Source organism: Piliocolobus tephrosceles, chromosome 2 (assembly GCF_002776525.5).
Source record: "Piliocolobus tephrosceles isolate RC106 chromosome 2, ASM277652v3, whole genome shotgun sequence".
NCBI lineage: Eukaryota > Metazoa > Chordata > Mammalia > Primates > Cercopithecidae > Piliocolobus > Piliocolobus tephrosceles.
Window position 1 is genome coordinate 38,809,591 of NC_045435.1, and position 17,033 is coordinate 38,826,623.

At 40.1% G+C, this 17,033-nt stretch overlaps 1 protein-coding gene across 1 annotated transcript in view; it reads left to right on the forward strand.

Annotated features, from left to right (window-relative positions):
• PARP14 (poly(ADP-ribose) polymerase family member 14) overlaps positions 1–17,033 on the forward strand; it is a 50,310-nt gene that overhangs the window by 12,716 nt on the left and 20,561 nt on the right. The window contains exons 5-9 of the mRNA XM_023214737.3: positions 711–947; positions 4,667–6,909; positions 11,374–11,610; positions 12,159–12,380; positions 15,840–15,918. Coding sequence (XP_023070505.2) covers positions 711–947; positions 4,667–6,909; positions 11,374–11,610; positions 12,159–12,380; positions 15,840–15,918 — 3,018 coding nt within the window. The remainder of the gene's footprint in view (positions 1–710; positions 948–4,666; positions 6,910–11,373; positions 11,611–12,158; positions 12,381–15,839; positions 15,919–17,033) is intronic.

Sequence of the window (17,033 nt, forward strand, 5' to 3'; positions counted from 1 at the left end):
GACCAGGCTGTTCTCGAACTCCTGATCTCAGGTGATCCGCCTGCCTTGGCTTCCCAGAGTGCTTAGATTACAGGCATGAGCCACCACGCCAGGCCAATACTTATTATCAAAGAGACAGTTGAGTCCTGAAAGATGAATAGCATCAAGATAAAAAATTGGGGAAGAGCATTCCAAATGCAGGAAATTATATACCCAAAGACCCTTTAAAGGAGGACGGGGTTTACAAAAATAATGACTAGTTTTTGTGGCAACATGGAAAATAAAATGAATGGCAGGGAATAACCAAAGGTGATGCTTGGAAATTAGTTTCGAGTCACATTGCCAAGGGCATTGTACACCTGGCTGAGGAGTGTCAACACTCATACCTGCAGGTAATGGGGAGCCATTGAAGGGCTTGAGAAAGGGGTGAAATGAGATTTGTAGGGAAAGCCCTCAGGAGGGTTGGTGACGGCTGGGGCAGGAAGTGGGGACATAGCTCAGTGGCAGCAATCGAGGTAAGACATTCGCGTGTGTGTCGCTCAGAGACTGGGAGTTTTAGGTATGTAAATTCTCATGTAGGTATTAAGATCTTGTGTCTAAAAATGGAGTGCTTAGCTCTCCCTTTTAACTCAATTAGTAGCCAGACATTTTCTTCTATACAACATAATGATACAATCAAAATTTACTGATTTTCTTTCTTTGTTTTTTTTTTTTTTTTTTTTGGTTTGTAGATACTGTAAGATTTGTTGACGATTGTACCAGGCACCATTCAATTAAACAACTTCAGCTTTCTCCAAGACTTCTGGAAGTGACAAAAACCATCAGGGTTGAAAACCTGCCCCCTGGTGCTGATGACTACAGTTTAAAACTTTTCTTTGAAAATCCCTATAGTGGAGGGGGAAGAGTTGTCAATGTTGAATATTTTCCTGAAGAGAGTTCAGCTCTGATTGAATTTTTTGACAGAAAAGGTAATATTTATTAACCTGTCATATTTGGCATAATCTAGGCCATTTTTAGCTGAGCTTAACAGTTATCAATTTAGTTCTGATGTGTTTTATTTATTTATTTATGCATTTCTTTGGGAATTGAATAAATAATCCTGTTCATCTGGTTATATGATGCTTAATAAGGCCAATGATTCAGACTTTAGAGAAGCAGCGTCAAGTTTTTGAAAGATTTAAGGAGATTCTTTCATGAGTCTCTACCTATGATGGACTGAAAAATACATTCTTGGGATCTTTGAAATACTATATTAAAAAGGAGATGATCTGTGTTTTAGCCACACACTTGATAGAAACTCTCAAGTTAATTACAACAAGGTTAGGTAAAGAAATACTCAGCAACTCATAGAGTTCCTGTACAGTACCACTACTTCTTTCACCTATTGTACCGTCATTCAAAAATGGACAGGAGTGGTTTCACATGACCAGTGGATGCCTGCTGGAATATTGTTTGGAGTGACCCTGTGAAAACCATGTCCAGCTGAACCTTAGAGAAACACTTGTGAGTGTTTTGTGACAAAGACTGCCAGTTCTCTGAGGCATATACGAGGTCAGCTTGGAGGTTCTACTTGTGCTCAGAGGTCAAGGCTGAGCAGAAGGAATTAGGGGGCCAGGCTTCTTAGGAAAAGAAGGAAAATTGTGCCTGGGATTAATAAGGGTGGGGCATGACATAAGATAATGTGGTATGCCACTCACTTGAGAGAAATTGTTTCAACAGGGTACTTGAAGGAACCTCCCTTTTCCCAACTCAATTTTTATGAGTTGGGAAAACTGGGTAAAAGTATGGTTTGAATCAAAATGGAATGAAAGATCTACTATTCCTTGGGCAAAGGGACAAAGAGGAGCTTCTGTCACATATTCAAATCTCCTTCTGCCTGGTCTTGGGCCTGGGGAGAGAGATGGGTACATAAAATCCTCTACCCTAGAAATTAACCTCCCAGTTTGTGGTGGGAGTTGACAGTTTCAGGGTTTTCAAACATCTTGAGGGCATGGGGCTGTTGGGTTTCTCCTCAGAAGGGCTATTCTGCACGTACACAACTAATGTTAAGTACTATTTACCGAAGGTTTATTTTCTGCCAGAGCTATTCATGTAAACTCTATGGGGTCCTCTCAAAGGTTCCCTTCCTCCCTGATCCCTTTGTACCATCTAACTTTTTTGACCACACCTCCTCCTCCAAACTCACTCATTCTCTGTCCTCCACAATCTGTGATATACTGACTTTCTTTTTTGTTCTCTAGCTTCTCCTTCTTTTTATTTTTTAATTTTCATTTTATTATTTATTTATTTTGAGACAAGGTCTCATTGTCCCTCAGGCTGGAGTACAGTGGCATGATCGTGGCTCACTGCAGCCTCAACCTCCCCAGGCTCAGGTGATCCTTCCACCTCAGCCTCCAGAGTAGCTGGGACTACAGGTGCATGCTACCATATCCAGCTAATATATTGTATTTTTAGTAGAGATGGGGTTTCACCATGTTTCCCAGGCTGGTCTTGAACTCCTGGGCTCAAGCAATACTCCCTCCTTTGCCTCCTAAATTGCTGAGATTATAGGCATGAGTCACTGCATCCAGCTTAGCTTCTCCTTCTTTTAATTATAACTTACATTTGCACAGCTTCGCAGAGTGTTACCAAGTGCACTCAGACAGTCTGTCTTATGGGCATTCTTGATTTTTATAATCCCTGTTTTACACATGAGGAAACTGAAGCACAGAAAGGTCCAATAACTTGCCCAAGATTACGCAGCTAATAAGTGACACAGTCAGGATTTGAACTTGGGTATTCTGGTCCCATAACACATACCCTAACTTCTCTCCTTTTTCCAAATCTCCTGTTTACCTATAACGTTAATTTTTCTTATAGGATAGTTCACCATTCACAATGGGTTGCCAATAATGAGGCAGATGGTAGATAGAGCTTGGTTTAAAAGAGAATTTGTTGCACAATATTGTGTTTTATGTAGATTTCTTGAGAGGAAAAAATTAGGCATTTTACTCTAAAATTATTTGGTTCAACTTTACAAAATCTGATTTATTTTTTAAGGAAGAGAATTTTCATTGAACACCTATGTCTGTAAGATCTTTGGCTGTTTTTTCTGCTACAGTATCTCACAATCCCATTAATAATCTGCACGGTTAGATAAACTTTGTCCTTACAGACAAGCAAAGCAGGATGGAGACTTGAAGACATATTAAGATGACATCTGCCATGGTTCTTGGGTCAGACAGACCTGAATTTGATTCCTGGCTTTGGTGCTTACTAGCTTTGTAATCTTGGCCAAGTTACTTTAACCCACCTAAGCCTCTATGTTCTTATCTGTAAAATGGGACTCACATTACTGCTTACCTTAGAGGAGTGCTGTGAGGTTGAAATGAAATAATACCAGCAAAGTGCTTGTGCCTGACAGTGCTCAGTATGTTGGTAATCACAAATACTGCCCAGGCTTAGGGCTGCCACAGGGCCACGTTGGGAAGTTGAAGCTGTATGTTTGGGCCTCTGAAGGCCACTGTCTTTCCATCATGCTTGATACCAGCTCTAGGACCCAATAACACACAAGGTGAAGTTACTTTAACAGCTTTCCACAAAGGTTGCTCTTTTAACCCAAGTTGTTATTAGAGCACATTCTGATTCCCTTTCTGCAGATGCTCTGCCTAATAACTTACACAAAATGAGGAGGGGCTTGGAAGAGAAGAGCATGCGCATGCATACACACACAAACACACCCATGGGAGTGTTCCAGTGAAGTGGAAAAAGGAGATTGTAGCAGGGCCAGGAGGAGGTGTGGGTCTTACTGAATCATAGTCTGTGGGGCTGGGCTCTCAGAGGACGTGATGATGACTCGGGTTTGGTAGAGGGGCAAGAGGATGGGCTTTGGGGTTTGACAAACACTGAATCTTAGCTGAGTTATCTGTAGTCTATGTAACCCTATCCAAGTTATCTAACCTTTCCTAGCCTCTGTTTTATCATTTGTAAGTAGGGATGATAATAATAATGTCTCTACCTCAAATGGTTGTTGTGAGGATGAAATGAATTAAATATATGTAAAGCACTCAGAATAGTGTGTGACACGTGCTAAGCTATAATAATTTCTTATTATGCTCCTCCCTTTCGAGGTATTAATGTTAATCTAAGTCAACTTTGAAGCCTAAAATTATAGGACTGTACAGGAAGACCAAATAGCATAATACTAAGGTGAGCTTCACTTTGAACACCAAAATATTTTTTATACTAGGGCAAACATTACTCTCACGCTTGTGACCAAACTCATATATTTCTTAACATGATGGTGATATGTCAGTAATATCAGGAAAACAGTAAATGGAATTTAATTAACAGGACTTCAACATAGATGGATCTTGGCTAGAAAGTAATTATTCCATTCAATAAGGGATACCTGTGCACCTATGCACTGCTAACCCATACCAGTTTTTATTTGAGCACTTTGAGAGTAGTGCTGCTTTTTAATATGCTGTAACATCACAATTCTACCAACATTAGATTTTTTTCCTCTAAAATGGGAAAATTTTGTTTTGCTTTTCTTTGCCACATATCATCGTGGTCTTATTTTGTTTTATTTCTTTCCTTTGTTAGAAAAACATTAGATTTTTTTTTCTCTAAAATAGGAAAATTTTGTTTTGTTTTTATTTGCCATATATCATCCTGGGCTTACGTTATTTTCTTTCCTTTTAAGTGTTAGACACCATCATGGCCACAAAACTCGACTTCAATAAAATGCCGCTTTCTGTGTTCCCGTACTATGCCTCACTGGGCACAGCCTTGTATGGAAAGGAGAAGCCTCTGATCAAGCTTCCAGCACCATTTGAAGAGTCACTAGATCTTCCCTTATGGAAGTTCTTACAGAAAAAGAATCACCTGATTGAGGAGATAAATGATGAAATGAGGCGTTGTCACTGTGAGCTCACGTGGTCCCAACTCAGTGGTAAAGTTACCATCAGACCAGCAGCCACCTTAGTCAATGAAGGAAGACCGAGAGTCAAGACCTGGCAGGCAGATACTTCCACAGCACTCTCTAGCATCAGGTCTAAATATAGAGTCACCCCAGTTAAAGTGGATCCAACAATGTGGGACATCATAAAAAATGATGTGAAAGATGACAGGATTTTGATTGAGTTTGATACACTTAAGGAAATGGTAATCTTAGCAGGGAAATCAGAGGATGTCCAAAGCATTGAGGTACAAGTCAAGGAGTTAATAGAAAGCACTACTCAAAAAATTAAAAGGGAAGAGCAGAGTTTGAAGGAAAAAATGGTCATTTCTCCAGGCAAGTATTTTCTTTTGTGTCACAGCAGTCTACTGGACCACTTACGCACAGAGTGCCCAGAGATAGAGATTTGTTATGATGGAGTCACTCAACACTTGTGCTTGAAAGGACCTAGTGTAGATGTGTATAAAGTCAAGTGTGCAATCCAGGAAAAGGTGTACACCATGGCTCAGAAAAACATTCAGGTTTCTCCTGAGATTTTTCAGTTTTTGCAACAGGTAAACTGGAAGGAATTCTCTAAGTGTCTTTTCATAGCACAGGAAATTCTTGCACTTTATGAGCTAGAGGGTACAACTGTTCTCTTAACCAGCTGTTCTTCTGAAGCCCTGTTAGAAGCTGAAAAGCAAATGCTCAGTGCCTTAGATTATAAGCGCATTGAAGTTGAGAACAAAGATGTTCTTAATGGCAAGAACTGGAAAGGGCTCACTCATAATTTGCATAAGAAACAAAATTCCTCCCCAAACACTGTAATCATCAATGAGTTATCTTCAGAAACCACAGCTGAAGTCATTATTACAGGCTGTGTAAAGGAAGTAAATGAAACCTATGCATTGCTTTTTAACTTCATTGAACAAAACATGAAAATAGAGAGACTGGTTGAAGTAAAGCCTTCCTTAGTTATTGACTATTTAAAGACAGAAAAGAAGCTATTCTGGCCAAAGATAAAGAGGACAAATATGCAGGTAAGTTTCAATCCTGAGAACAAACAAAAAGGCATTTTACTAACTGGCTCAAAGACCGAAGTACTGAAGGCAATGGACATCGTCAAGCAAGCCCGGGATTCAGTCTGTGTTAAAAGTGTCCATATTGATAAGCCAGGAGCCAAGATGTTCTTCCGGGATAAAGCATGGTTTTATCAACGTGAGATCAAACGGTTGTTTGGTTGTTACATTGAACTACAGGAGAATGAAGAAGTGAAGGAGGGAGGCAGCCCCTCTGGGCAGAAGTGCTTCTCTCGGACGGCCTTAGCCCCCGGCATCGTGCTCATTGTGCAGCAGGGTGACTTGGCACAGCTTCCTGTCGACGTGGTGGTGAATGCATCTAATGAGGACCTTAAGCATTATGGTGGCCTGGCCGCTGTGCTCTCAAAAGCAGCTGGCCCTGAGCTCCAGGCCGACTGTGACCAGATAGTGAAGAAAGACGGCAGACTCCTACCGGGCAATGCCACCATCTCCAAGGCAGGAAAGCTGCCCTACCACCATGTGATCCATGCAGTGGGGCCCCGCTGGAGCGAAGATGCGGCCCCGAGGTGTGTGTACCTATTAAGGAGAGCTGTGCAACTAAGTCTCCATCTAGCCGAAAAATACAAGTACCGATCCATAGCCATCCCAGCTATTAGTTCTGGAGTCTTTGGCTTTCCCTTAGGCCGATGCGTGGAGACCATTGTTTCTGCCATCAAGGAAAACTTCCAACGCAAGAAGGATGGACACTACTTGAAAGAAATCTACCTTGTTGATGTATCTGAGAAGATCGTTGAGGCCTTTGCAGAAGCTGTGAAAACTGTGTGTAAAGCCACCCTGCCAGATACAGCTGCCCCACCCAGTTTACCAGCAGCAGCAGGGCCTGGGAAAACATCGTGGAAACAGGGAAGTCTGGTGTCCCCGGGAGGCCTGCAGATGCTGCTGGTGAAAGAAGGCGTGCAGAATGCTAAGGTGAGTGTTGCCTTTACAGAACACCACCAGGGCACTGTGACTCCACTTAGTCAGCGACTCTCATGCAGGGCTGAAGAAAGATAAGGACCAAGGGGAGAATCAAGGCAGAGAACCCCATGCCCTCCATGCCCACCTTTTAACAATTTTCCTGAGATAACTGGGCTCCTTACCAAATCATTTACTAATAGAGATCGGCCAATTATTTGTGAGAACTGAAAGTGTGTAGAGGTCAGATTTCTAGGTTTCCAGTAGTTGTAGAAATCCATAATATCACACATTTAGACAGTTCTCTATACTTTACACCTGCCAGGTTTTGGTAAATCTAAGACTAATTTCCTAATTTACTGACAGCAGATACAGAACAATCAGAGCATAGGGTCTGCAGAGGACAGGAATCTTGTCAACGATGCTGAGCAAAAGTGAGTTGGGGCCAGAGTCTGAGGGACCATCAGCGCCCAACACCAGTGAGGAAGTGAAAAGTGGACCTGAGGAAGTTACAGGTGCCAGGCGTTATGTGGGGACAATTCTTGTAGGCTGTAGGGGCATGGCAGCAGCGGGCGGGCTAAAATGTTTATTTTTATTTTTATTTTTTTTGAGGCAGGATCTCGTTCTGTCATCCAGACTGGAGTGCAGTGGCACCATCTCGGCTCACTGCAACCTCCACCTCCCGGGTTCAAGTGATTCTCCCACCTCAGCCTCCCTAGTAGCTGGGACTATAGGCGCGTGCCACCATGTCCGGCTCATTTTTGTAATTTTTTTTTTTTTTTTTAGTAAAGATGGGGTTTCACCATGTTGGCCAGGCTGGTCTTCAACTCCTGACCTGAGGTGATCTGCCCGCCTCAACCTCCCAAAGTGCTGGGATTACAGGCATGAACCACCTTATTTAGCAACATAGGGTCTAACTAATCAGAACAGCAGCCATCTGCCCAGGGTCTTGAAGCCTCCTACTGTGCCAGGCACTACTTCTTTAATTGGAAGATCTGGGGGAGTCCTGGCAGGGGAGTCAGGGTGGAGATGGTGGGAGCAGTGAGGGGCAGATGCCGGGCAGCACTTATTTCCCAACCAACAGAAACGTTTTTCCTTACTGTCTTAACTGGCATGGCCATAGTTGTGTCTTCCAGTGGATATTTGCCTCAACCTTCCTCTGCTGGTGTGGAGTGAATGTGCTCGGGGCTGCCAGAGGGACCCTGGGAGCCAGAGCTGGGTGAATGCCCTTCCTGCCACCCAAGAATGCTGCTGGGCTCTTTTTTGCCCCACTTTTTAAAAGGAAGATCAATTAGCACAATATATATAAAAGAAAACAGACATCACAATACAATGAAAGTTTCATCAAGTCTGAGTGTTTTATTCAAAGACCAAGACCAAAGTCCTAAGTTACCAGCACTGGGCGTTACTTATCTTCATCATTTTTAAACAAAATACAGTTGAATATGTGCTTTACATGATATTAAGTGAAATGAACAAAATTTAATAAACTTGCCAAATGTTTTGCTTTGAATTGTTTAAAAGAAAAAGTATATCTAAGCATCCATCTAGTGTCCAATATAATGTGATAAAAGGTGACACAATTGAAACTATATTAACCTGAATATATTTGCTGTTTCAGCATATTTCTACATCACAACTGTCTTGAGAAAAGCTGAAAATTGCTTAACATCACACTCAATCACCATCCTTTTTGTTTAAACAGCTTTGTTGAGATATAATTCACATACCATACCTGTTTACAATGTGCAATTCAGTGGCTTTTAGTATATTCACTGAAGTATGCAATCATTACCACAGTCTAATTTTAGAACATTCTCTTCATTCCAGAAAGAAACCCTGTGCCCATTAGCAGTCACTCCCCATTCCGTTCACCCACCTCCCCAGCCCTAGGCAACCACTAATCTACTTCCTGTTTCTATAGATTCACTTATTCTGGAAATTTAATATAAATGGAATCATACAATTTGTGGTTGTCTGACTGACTTCTTTCATTTAGCAGAATGTTTTCAAGGTTTATCGATGTTTTACCATGTATCAGAACTTACTTCCTTTTTATGGCTGAATAATACTCCATTGTATGGATAGACCACATTTTATTTATCCATTCTTCAGTTGATGAACATTTGGATTGTTTCCACTGTTTGACTTCCATGAATAATTCTGCTATGAACATTTGTATACCAGTTTTTGTATGAACATGTGTTTTCAGTTCTCTTGGGTATATACCTAGGAGTGGAATGGCTGGGTCATATGGTAACTCTGTGTTTGACCATCTGAGGAACTGCTGTATCATTTCCCAAAGCAGCTGCGCTGATTTACATTCCTGTCAGCAACATTGACAGTTCCAATTTCTCCACCTCCTTGTCGACACTTGTTATTATCTTCTTTCTGATTATAGCCATCCTAGTGAGTGTGAAGTCACATCTCACTATGGTTTTGATTTGAATTTCCATAATGACTAATGATGTTGAACATCTTTTCATGTACTTTTTGACAATGTTATCTTCCTTAGAGAAATGTCCATGTGGATCCTTTGCCCACTTGTAATTAGTTAGTTAATTATTTTTAGAGACAGGGTCTTGCTCCATCACCCAAGCTGAAGGACAGTGGCATGATCACGTCTTGCTGTAACATTGAACTTCTGGCCTCAAGTGATTCTCCCTCCTTGACCTCCTGAAGTGCTGGGATTACAGATGTGAGCCAAAGTACCTGGCTTATATTTTCTCTTTTTCATTTGGGTTATTTGTCTTTTTATTACTATTTTTTCTCTAGTTTGGATATAAGTCCCTTATCAGATATATGATTTGCAAATACTTTCTTCTATGTGCCATCTTTCTTTTTTGAGTTGTTACTTTGTTTAAAATATTTTTTGTTTTAGTTTAAAGTGCTGAACTGGAAGATTTAAAACAGATTTTTACTTACAGTAAGCTTAAGTAATAACTACAAGAACCATAGCTAATACTGGTTGTTACTATGTACCGAGCCTTGTGTTGGTTTTTGTTGTTGTTGTTGTTTGTTTGTTTATTTTTTTATTTATTTTGAGATGGAATCTTGCTGTGTCACTTAGGCTGTAGTGCAGTGGTGCAGTCTCAACTCACTGCAACATCTGCCTCCTGGGTTCAAGTGACTCTCCTGCCTTAGCCTCCCGAGTAGCTGGGACTACAGGCGCCCGCCACCACACCCAGCTAATTTTTATATTTTTAGTAGGGATGGGGTTTCTCCTTGTTGGCCAGGCTGATATCTAACTCCTGACCTCAGGTGATCCACCTGCCTCGGCCTCCCAAAGTGCTGGAATTAGAGGCGTAAGCCATCATGCCCAGCCTGCACTGTGCTGTTTTTGACATGCATTTTCTCATTCACTGCCATGCGGCAGATTCTAGGATTATTATTCTTTTCACTTCACAGATGAGAGAGTGAGACTTAAAGGGGTTAAGTAATTTGCCCACATCCCCCAACTAGCAAATGGTAGAGCCAGGACTGGAATTTGTTCAGGCTCTTAACCATTGCACTATTTCAAAATGTTAAAAATAATTTTGTGTCTCATTTTTAAAAATCAGCTCTTTTGACCAAGCATCAGAAATGGGAATGAATTTCATCCCTTTTGACACCAAATGTCACGACATTCTTTCCCAACTAGGCATGGCGGCTCATACCTGTAGTCCTAACTACTCGGAATGCTGAGGTGGGAGGATCACTTGAACGCTAGGAGTTTAAGGCTGCAGTGAACTATGATCATGCCACTGCCCTCCAGCCTGGGTGACAGAGCAAGACCTTCTCTCTTAAAAAAAGTCATACTTTGCTTTCCTTTCACTCCCATAGATGCGTAGCTTCCATGACTGCAATAACTGCTCTGCATTACTCCTTAGTGACCCAGGCATGCCAGCTTTGAAAATCACTTGGCTACATTTCCTCTTCTCTGTTCTCTTGACCTCTCTAATCTGCTCACATTCACTGATGAAAAAGCTTCCAGGGCTGCTCCCTGCCTGTCAGGGAGTCCAGATGTCTTGGCACTCGAGGTGGGCCCCCCAGGCTACCCCCAGTGTAACATTTCTAGCCTGGAGTGTACCATTTTGCTGCAGAAGCTCCCTCAGATCAAATTAATCTGTTCACAGCTCACAACCCACCATGCCTATGTTCATGCTGCTCTCTGTCTCGCTCCGCCTGCTGAAATTCTTCCCATTTCTCAAACCCCACATTGCCCATGGTGTCTTCACTAGTTACTGAAACAGCTTTCTCTGGACTCCTCCAGTGATGCCATACCATTCATAGATTGCTTTTTGACTGCTCTCTTTTGTTCCTAAGTGCCACTTAAATAAGTATTTAGTAACACTTTGTCTTGTGTTGATATTTAAATCACTGAAACCTTAATCATCTTAGTTGTCTCCCATTGTGCCAAGCCCAGTGGCTCAAATATAGTAATCATCGATGAATGCTTTTTGTTAAAATTTGAAACAAATTTTTGGTTTTGTCTTTCAGACGGATGTTGTTGTCAACTCCGTTCCCTCTGATCTTGAGCTTAGTAGAGGGCCTCTTTCTAAGGCTCTCTTGGAAAAAGCTGGACCAGCGCTCCAGGACGAATTGGACACAGTTGGACAAGGGATGGCTGTCAGCGTGGGCACAGTGCTCAAAACCAACAGCTGGAATCTGGACTGTCGCTATGTGCTTCACGTGGTAGCTCCGGAGTGGAGAAATGGTAGCACGTCTTCACTCAAGGTTGGCCCTGGTTTTGAATTCTCTAGGAAGTCAGGTAGCCCTTTGGGTTCTTCTTTTAGTAGCATATTGATTGGACATAGATTGGGCCTTGTCTGTTTCTCTTCCATAATAATCACGCTTTTGGCAGATTCCATCATGTGGCCATTTCTTTCAGCTGTAGCTGACTTCTCCTGAGGACTAGTTAATAATATAAATGAATTATTGTGCTCAATAATTATTGGAGCTCAGGGAAGGGTTACTGAACATAATATTATTACTTGCTTAGTGAAGAAAGCCAGAGAAGGGTGTGAAGAATGGAAGAGAATGAAGGAAAAGAACAGTAGTTGCTTTGCTTCTTTCCTTCATTGTGAATGTGTTTAAGTCTCTCGTATTCTCTTTTCCTTTTCCTTTCCTTCTCCTGTATTTTTCTTTCCTCTTCTGATTGCCCTTAATCACTATTGAAAGCAAAAAGGAGTATTCAAGGTCACAAGGTTGCTAAATTCTTGTCCTTTTTGTTCTAACTCCCATTTCTAGACAAGATGTATAAGGATGTGCTTTGTGCATTTCAGATCATGGAAGACATAATCAGAGAATGTATGGAGATCACTGACAGCTTATCCTTAAAATCAATTGCATTTCCAGCAATAGGAACAGGAAACTTGGGATTTCCTAAAACCATATTTGCTGAATTAATCATTTCAGAGGTGTTCAAATTTAGTAGCAAGAATCAGCTGAAAACTTTGCAAGAGGTTCACTTTCTGCTGCACCCAAGCGATCATGAAAATATTCAGGTACAGTGCCACTCATTTCTGATTATTTTGTAACTGAGACCTAATGTTTTTTCAAATGTCTTTTTGTTCTGACAGGATGCTTTTTTCATTCATTTCCCCATACAGGAAAGTAAGGAAGTAGTTTATACTTGTAGTTGTAGTTGTAGCATAACAAATTTTAAGACAAGTTACAGATGTAGAAAAAGTTTAACTTCCTATTCAGGAAAATTTCAAACATATCCAAATGTAGACATAATAGTATAATGAAGTCCGTTGTACCTATCACTGAACTTCAACAGTTATCGACCTATGGCCAGTATGTTTAATCTCTATCTCCATTTATTTCCCTTCCTTCTATATTATTTTGAAGCAAATCCCAGACATATCATTTTACCCATAAACAATTCAATATTTATTTTAAACAATAACATTTCTTTTTTAAAAAAGTAACATAACCACAATACTGCATCACATCTAAAATAAATGGACAATAGTTCCTTTATTTAACCAATTATGAAATCAATTCTCAAATTTCCAACTATCTCATAAGCGTTTTGTTTTTACAGCTTTGTGTTTGAAGCAGAATCCAAATAAGGCCCACATATTGCAATGGAGTTGACCATAGGATTTCCCTCCATATGGACATAGAAATTTTAATGCAGAGTATAAAAGCACAGTGTGGCCTTATCACTAGGAAGATGTCAGAAGGTGTGGTTAGAATGGATTAGCACGTTCCCATGTGGATAGGAGAGTTGGGACCAGAAACACCAGAACCATCATCAGTCATGAGTTCATCATTCAGCTACATTTACTGAGCATCAGCTGTGGGAGAGCACTGGACTCAGCATTATGACAGCACAACAGGCTATTAAGCCATTATCCCTGCAGTCCAAGTCTTTACTTAATCAAATAAAGTAGATGACATTCAATGTTTGAAAAACTCCCATGATATTACCAAAAATGATCAAATAGATTAAAATCAGCAACCCAAGAGATATCTGTGGGTCATTGGACCATCTGAATTTTTAGGTAACACTTAATTTTTCTGTGATGCTAGATACTACCTTTAAGTTCATTGGAAGCAAGTAAATCTAACCTAAATTCTAATCAGGCAGCCAGCCACCTGAGTAAAATATATGGTCCATTTACTTGTCCTGTATAATTAGTTACTCTTCTGTGCAACAGAAGCTTTTAAAATAATCTCCCTATGACTTGCATTGTGCAAGGTGATGTGGATCGTGGAACAGGACGAATAGGAATAGCACATACTTTCCCTCCTATAAATCACAATTACTTTAGAGCTAAGATTTATATACACAAAATGAACTAAATGAGAGGCATGAAGTGCTGTTTTTGAATGAACGGGTGATTGAATACAGCATGAGTTCTGTGACACAGACCTGAACCTTCAAATACCACTCTTTTTCATGCAACCTCAGCATTCATTTTCTTTCCTAAAGACTGAGTATTTTGCAAATACTCTGTAAAAAAAAATTAGTCTATACAGATACCTTTAGTACCATCTGAAATTCTCTATGTGTGTCTGTTACACTTTTTCTCTTTAGACTCTTAAAGACAGTTAAACTTTGGTTACATTTTCACAAAAAAAAAAAAAATCGGCAAAGCCTATTGAGATGTTTATAGATGGAGACTGTCACAGAGGTTGCAAAGCCACAGTCCCGTGATTTGAACATGGCCTCTAGAAGTGCTTTATTTAGATTATTTTTAAAAAATTCAATCAGTTGCTAACATTTAAAAATCAAAAATTTTACATAAAACCCTAGATATCCACTATGACCTAAAACTTAAAAACTTCTGGCACATTAAACATGGCTTCCTGCTTGGAACAGGAAGTTTTCCATGTCTGAGTGGCAGGTGTTCTCTAGTTCTCCACAGTCAAATCAGTCTACCTTTACCCATGTGCCTTACCTACCTGGCTCCTGGAGGCCTGTGAGTCTGAGATCTTTGTTCTACCCTCTCTCTGGGTCCTTCTCCCGTTATTGCATCTGTCTTTAGCCAAGATGTTACTTGATTTTTTTTTCCAACAAAATTATCTGTTGCTTGTTTACAAGGAGGAAGAAAATGATGATTTTGGAGGGTCACCAACAGGCAAAAAAAAAGAAAAAGAAATTCACAGGTTTATTAACACTAGAATACACACACCAGCTACTTGCTCAAAAATCATGACTCCCCAGCCCCTCCTCTTTTGGTACAAATAGTAAATTAAAAATGGAAGTGTTTGGGACTTTGTGATGGTCATTCTCTTAACATTGTAGTTCTTAGAGTTAGCAAGTTATTTGCTTTGACTGACTATTATGCTAATTCATGTTCATTGTAGAAACTTTGAACAATGCAAAATGCATAAATTCTTTAGTTGGATTTTGTTCCAGCCTGCTTTTTTATATATGTACTTTTAAAAGTGGGATTGGCTGAAAGCGGTGGCTCATGCCTGTAATCCCAGCACCTTGGGAGGCCAAGGCAGGCAGATCACCTGAGGTCAGGACACCAGCCTGGCTAACATGGTGAAACCCTGTTTCTACTAAAAATACAAAAATTAGCTGGGTGTGGTGGCCTCCCAAGTAGGCTGAGGCAGGAGAATCACTTGAACCTGGGAGGCGGAGGTTGCAATGAGCCAAGATTGCGCCACTACACTCCAGTCTGGGTGACAGAATGAGACTCCATCTTAAATAAATAAATAAATCAATAAGTAAATAAATAAATAAAGGTTGTGATTATATATTATTTTATTTAATATCCTTCACTTTTATTTTCTATTTCATTAAATCTTCTTTGAGGCTGGGCACAGTGGCTCACACCTTTAATCCCTGCACTTTGGGAGGCCAAGGCAGGAGGATCACTTGAGGCCAGAAGTTCAAGACCAGCTTGAGCAACATAGGGAGATCCTGTTTCTACAAAACAAAACAAAACAGACAACAAAAAAAAACTTAGCTGGGTGTGGTGCCATATGCCTATAGTCCCAACTACTTGGGAGGCTGAGGTGGGAGAATTGCTTAAGCCCAGGAGGTCGAGGCTGTAATGAACGCCTCTAGCACTTCAGCCTGGGTGACACTCCAGCCTGGGCATCACAGCAAGATCTCATTTATTAAAAAATAAAAAATTCTTCGAAAATCTATTTTTAATGGCTACTAAATAATCCAACACATGGATACAGCAACATTTATTTAACTTTTTCCCTGTTGAATTTTTAACTGTTTTTTTCTCTATTATGAATGACACTATAGTGAATATCCTTGTATTTATATCTTTGTCCACATCTTTATTTTCATTAGACACATTTATAGAAGCAGAATCATGTGTTGTTTTCATAACTTTCAAGATCTGCAATGAAATTAAATAATACTGCTTGATAATGGTTATCTCCCAAATATGTATGTATGCATGCAGGACCAAACACCCTGATGATTCCAATTTATTCGTTTACAGAGGAGTGTAATGATCAACGCTATGTTTATATTTCAGGCATTTTCAGATGAATTTGCCAGAAGGGCTAATGGAAATCTCATCAGTGACAAAATTTCCAAGGCTGAAGATACACAAGGTCCAGTAAAGCTTCTAAATTGAAAAGTGATTTGTAGTTGCTAAGTAACTGTTCATTGACAGGTAAAAGATAGTAGTGATAATTTTTATGAAAGAAAGAACAATGAGTGACAAATGATACTAAGTTATGTTTCATATGCCTGAGCGTGTAAGACACTGGTCATGTTTCCATCATCTGAAGCAGAAGGGAAGGCAGGCCAAGTTATATAATCTGTACAATGGGTTTTAAGTAATGACAAGACTACCATTTCCTGAGGAGAATGTGACATGTATTTTCCAAAATAGACAAATTAGAGAGACAACGCTAACCAAATGTTTCACCTCTGTCAAATTTGTTGTTGCCATATTTGAGTTGATCCTGTTTGAGTTTCACCGAGGCTTCTTTAATAGAAAAATGTATGTCTTTCACCAAATTTGGAAAATTTTAAGTTATCTCTTTAAATGATTTTTGTGCACTGATCGATTTCATGTCTCCTTCTGTTTTCCAAAACTGTGGTGCTAAGCCTTTTGATAGTGTTCCAAGGTCTCTGCAGAGCTGTTCTCCCCATGCCTACCGCCCACCCGCAACCCCGCACGTCTCTTTTCTCTCTTGTTCTTCAGATTGGATAATTTATCTTGACTACCTTCAAGTTCACTGAGTCTTTTCTCTGCCCACTATGCTATTGAGCCCATCCAGTGAATTTTTTATTTTAGATATATATGTGTAAGTTCTAAAATGTCTATTTGGTTCTTTTTAAAATTTTTAAATTCTTTAAAGTTTGAACTTTATTTTCCTTTGCAATTTAGTATTATTATTATTATTTTAATAGTTTTGGGGATACAGGTGGTTTTTGGTTCCATGGATAAATTCTTCAGTAGTGATTTCTGAGATTTTAGTGCATCTGTCACCTGAGCAACATATACTGTACCTGTTATGTAGTCTTTTATCCCTCACCCCTCTCTCAACCTACCCCTTGGAGTCCCCAAAGTCCATTATATCACTCTTATGCTTTTGCATCCTCATAGCTTAGCTTTCACTTATAAGTGAGAACATAGGATATTTGGTTTTGCATTCCTAAGCTACTTCACTTAGAATAATAGCCTCCAGCTCCATCCAAGTTGCTTCGAAAGACATTA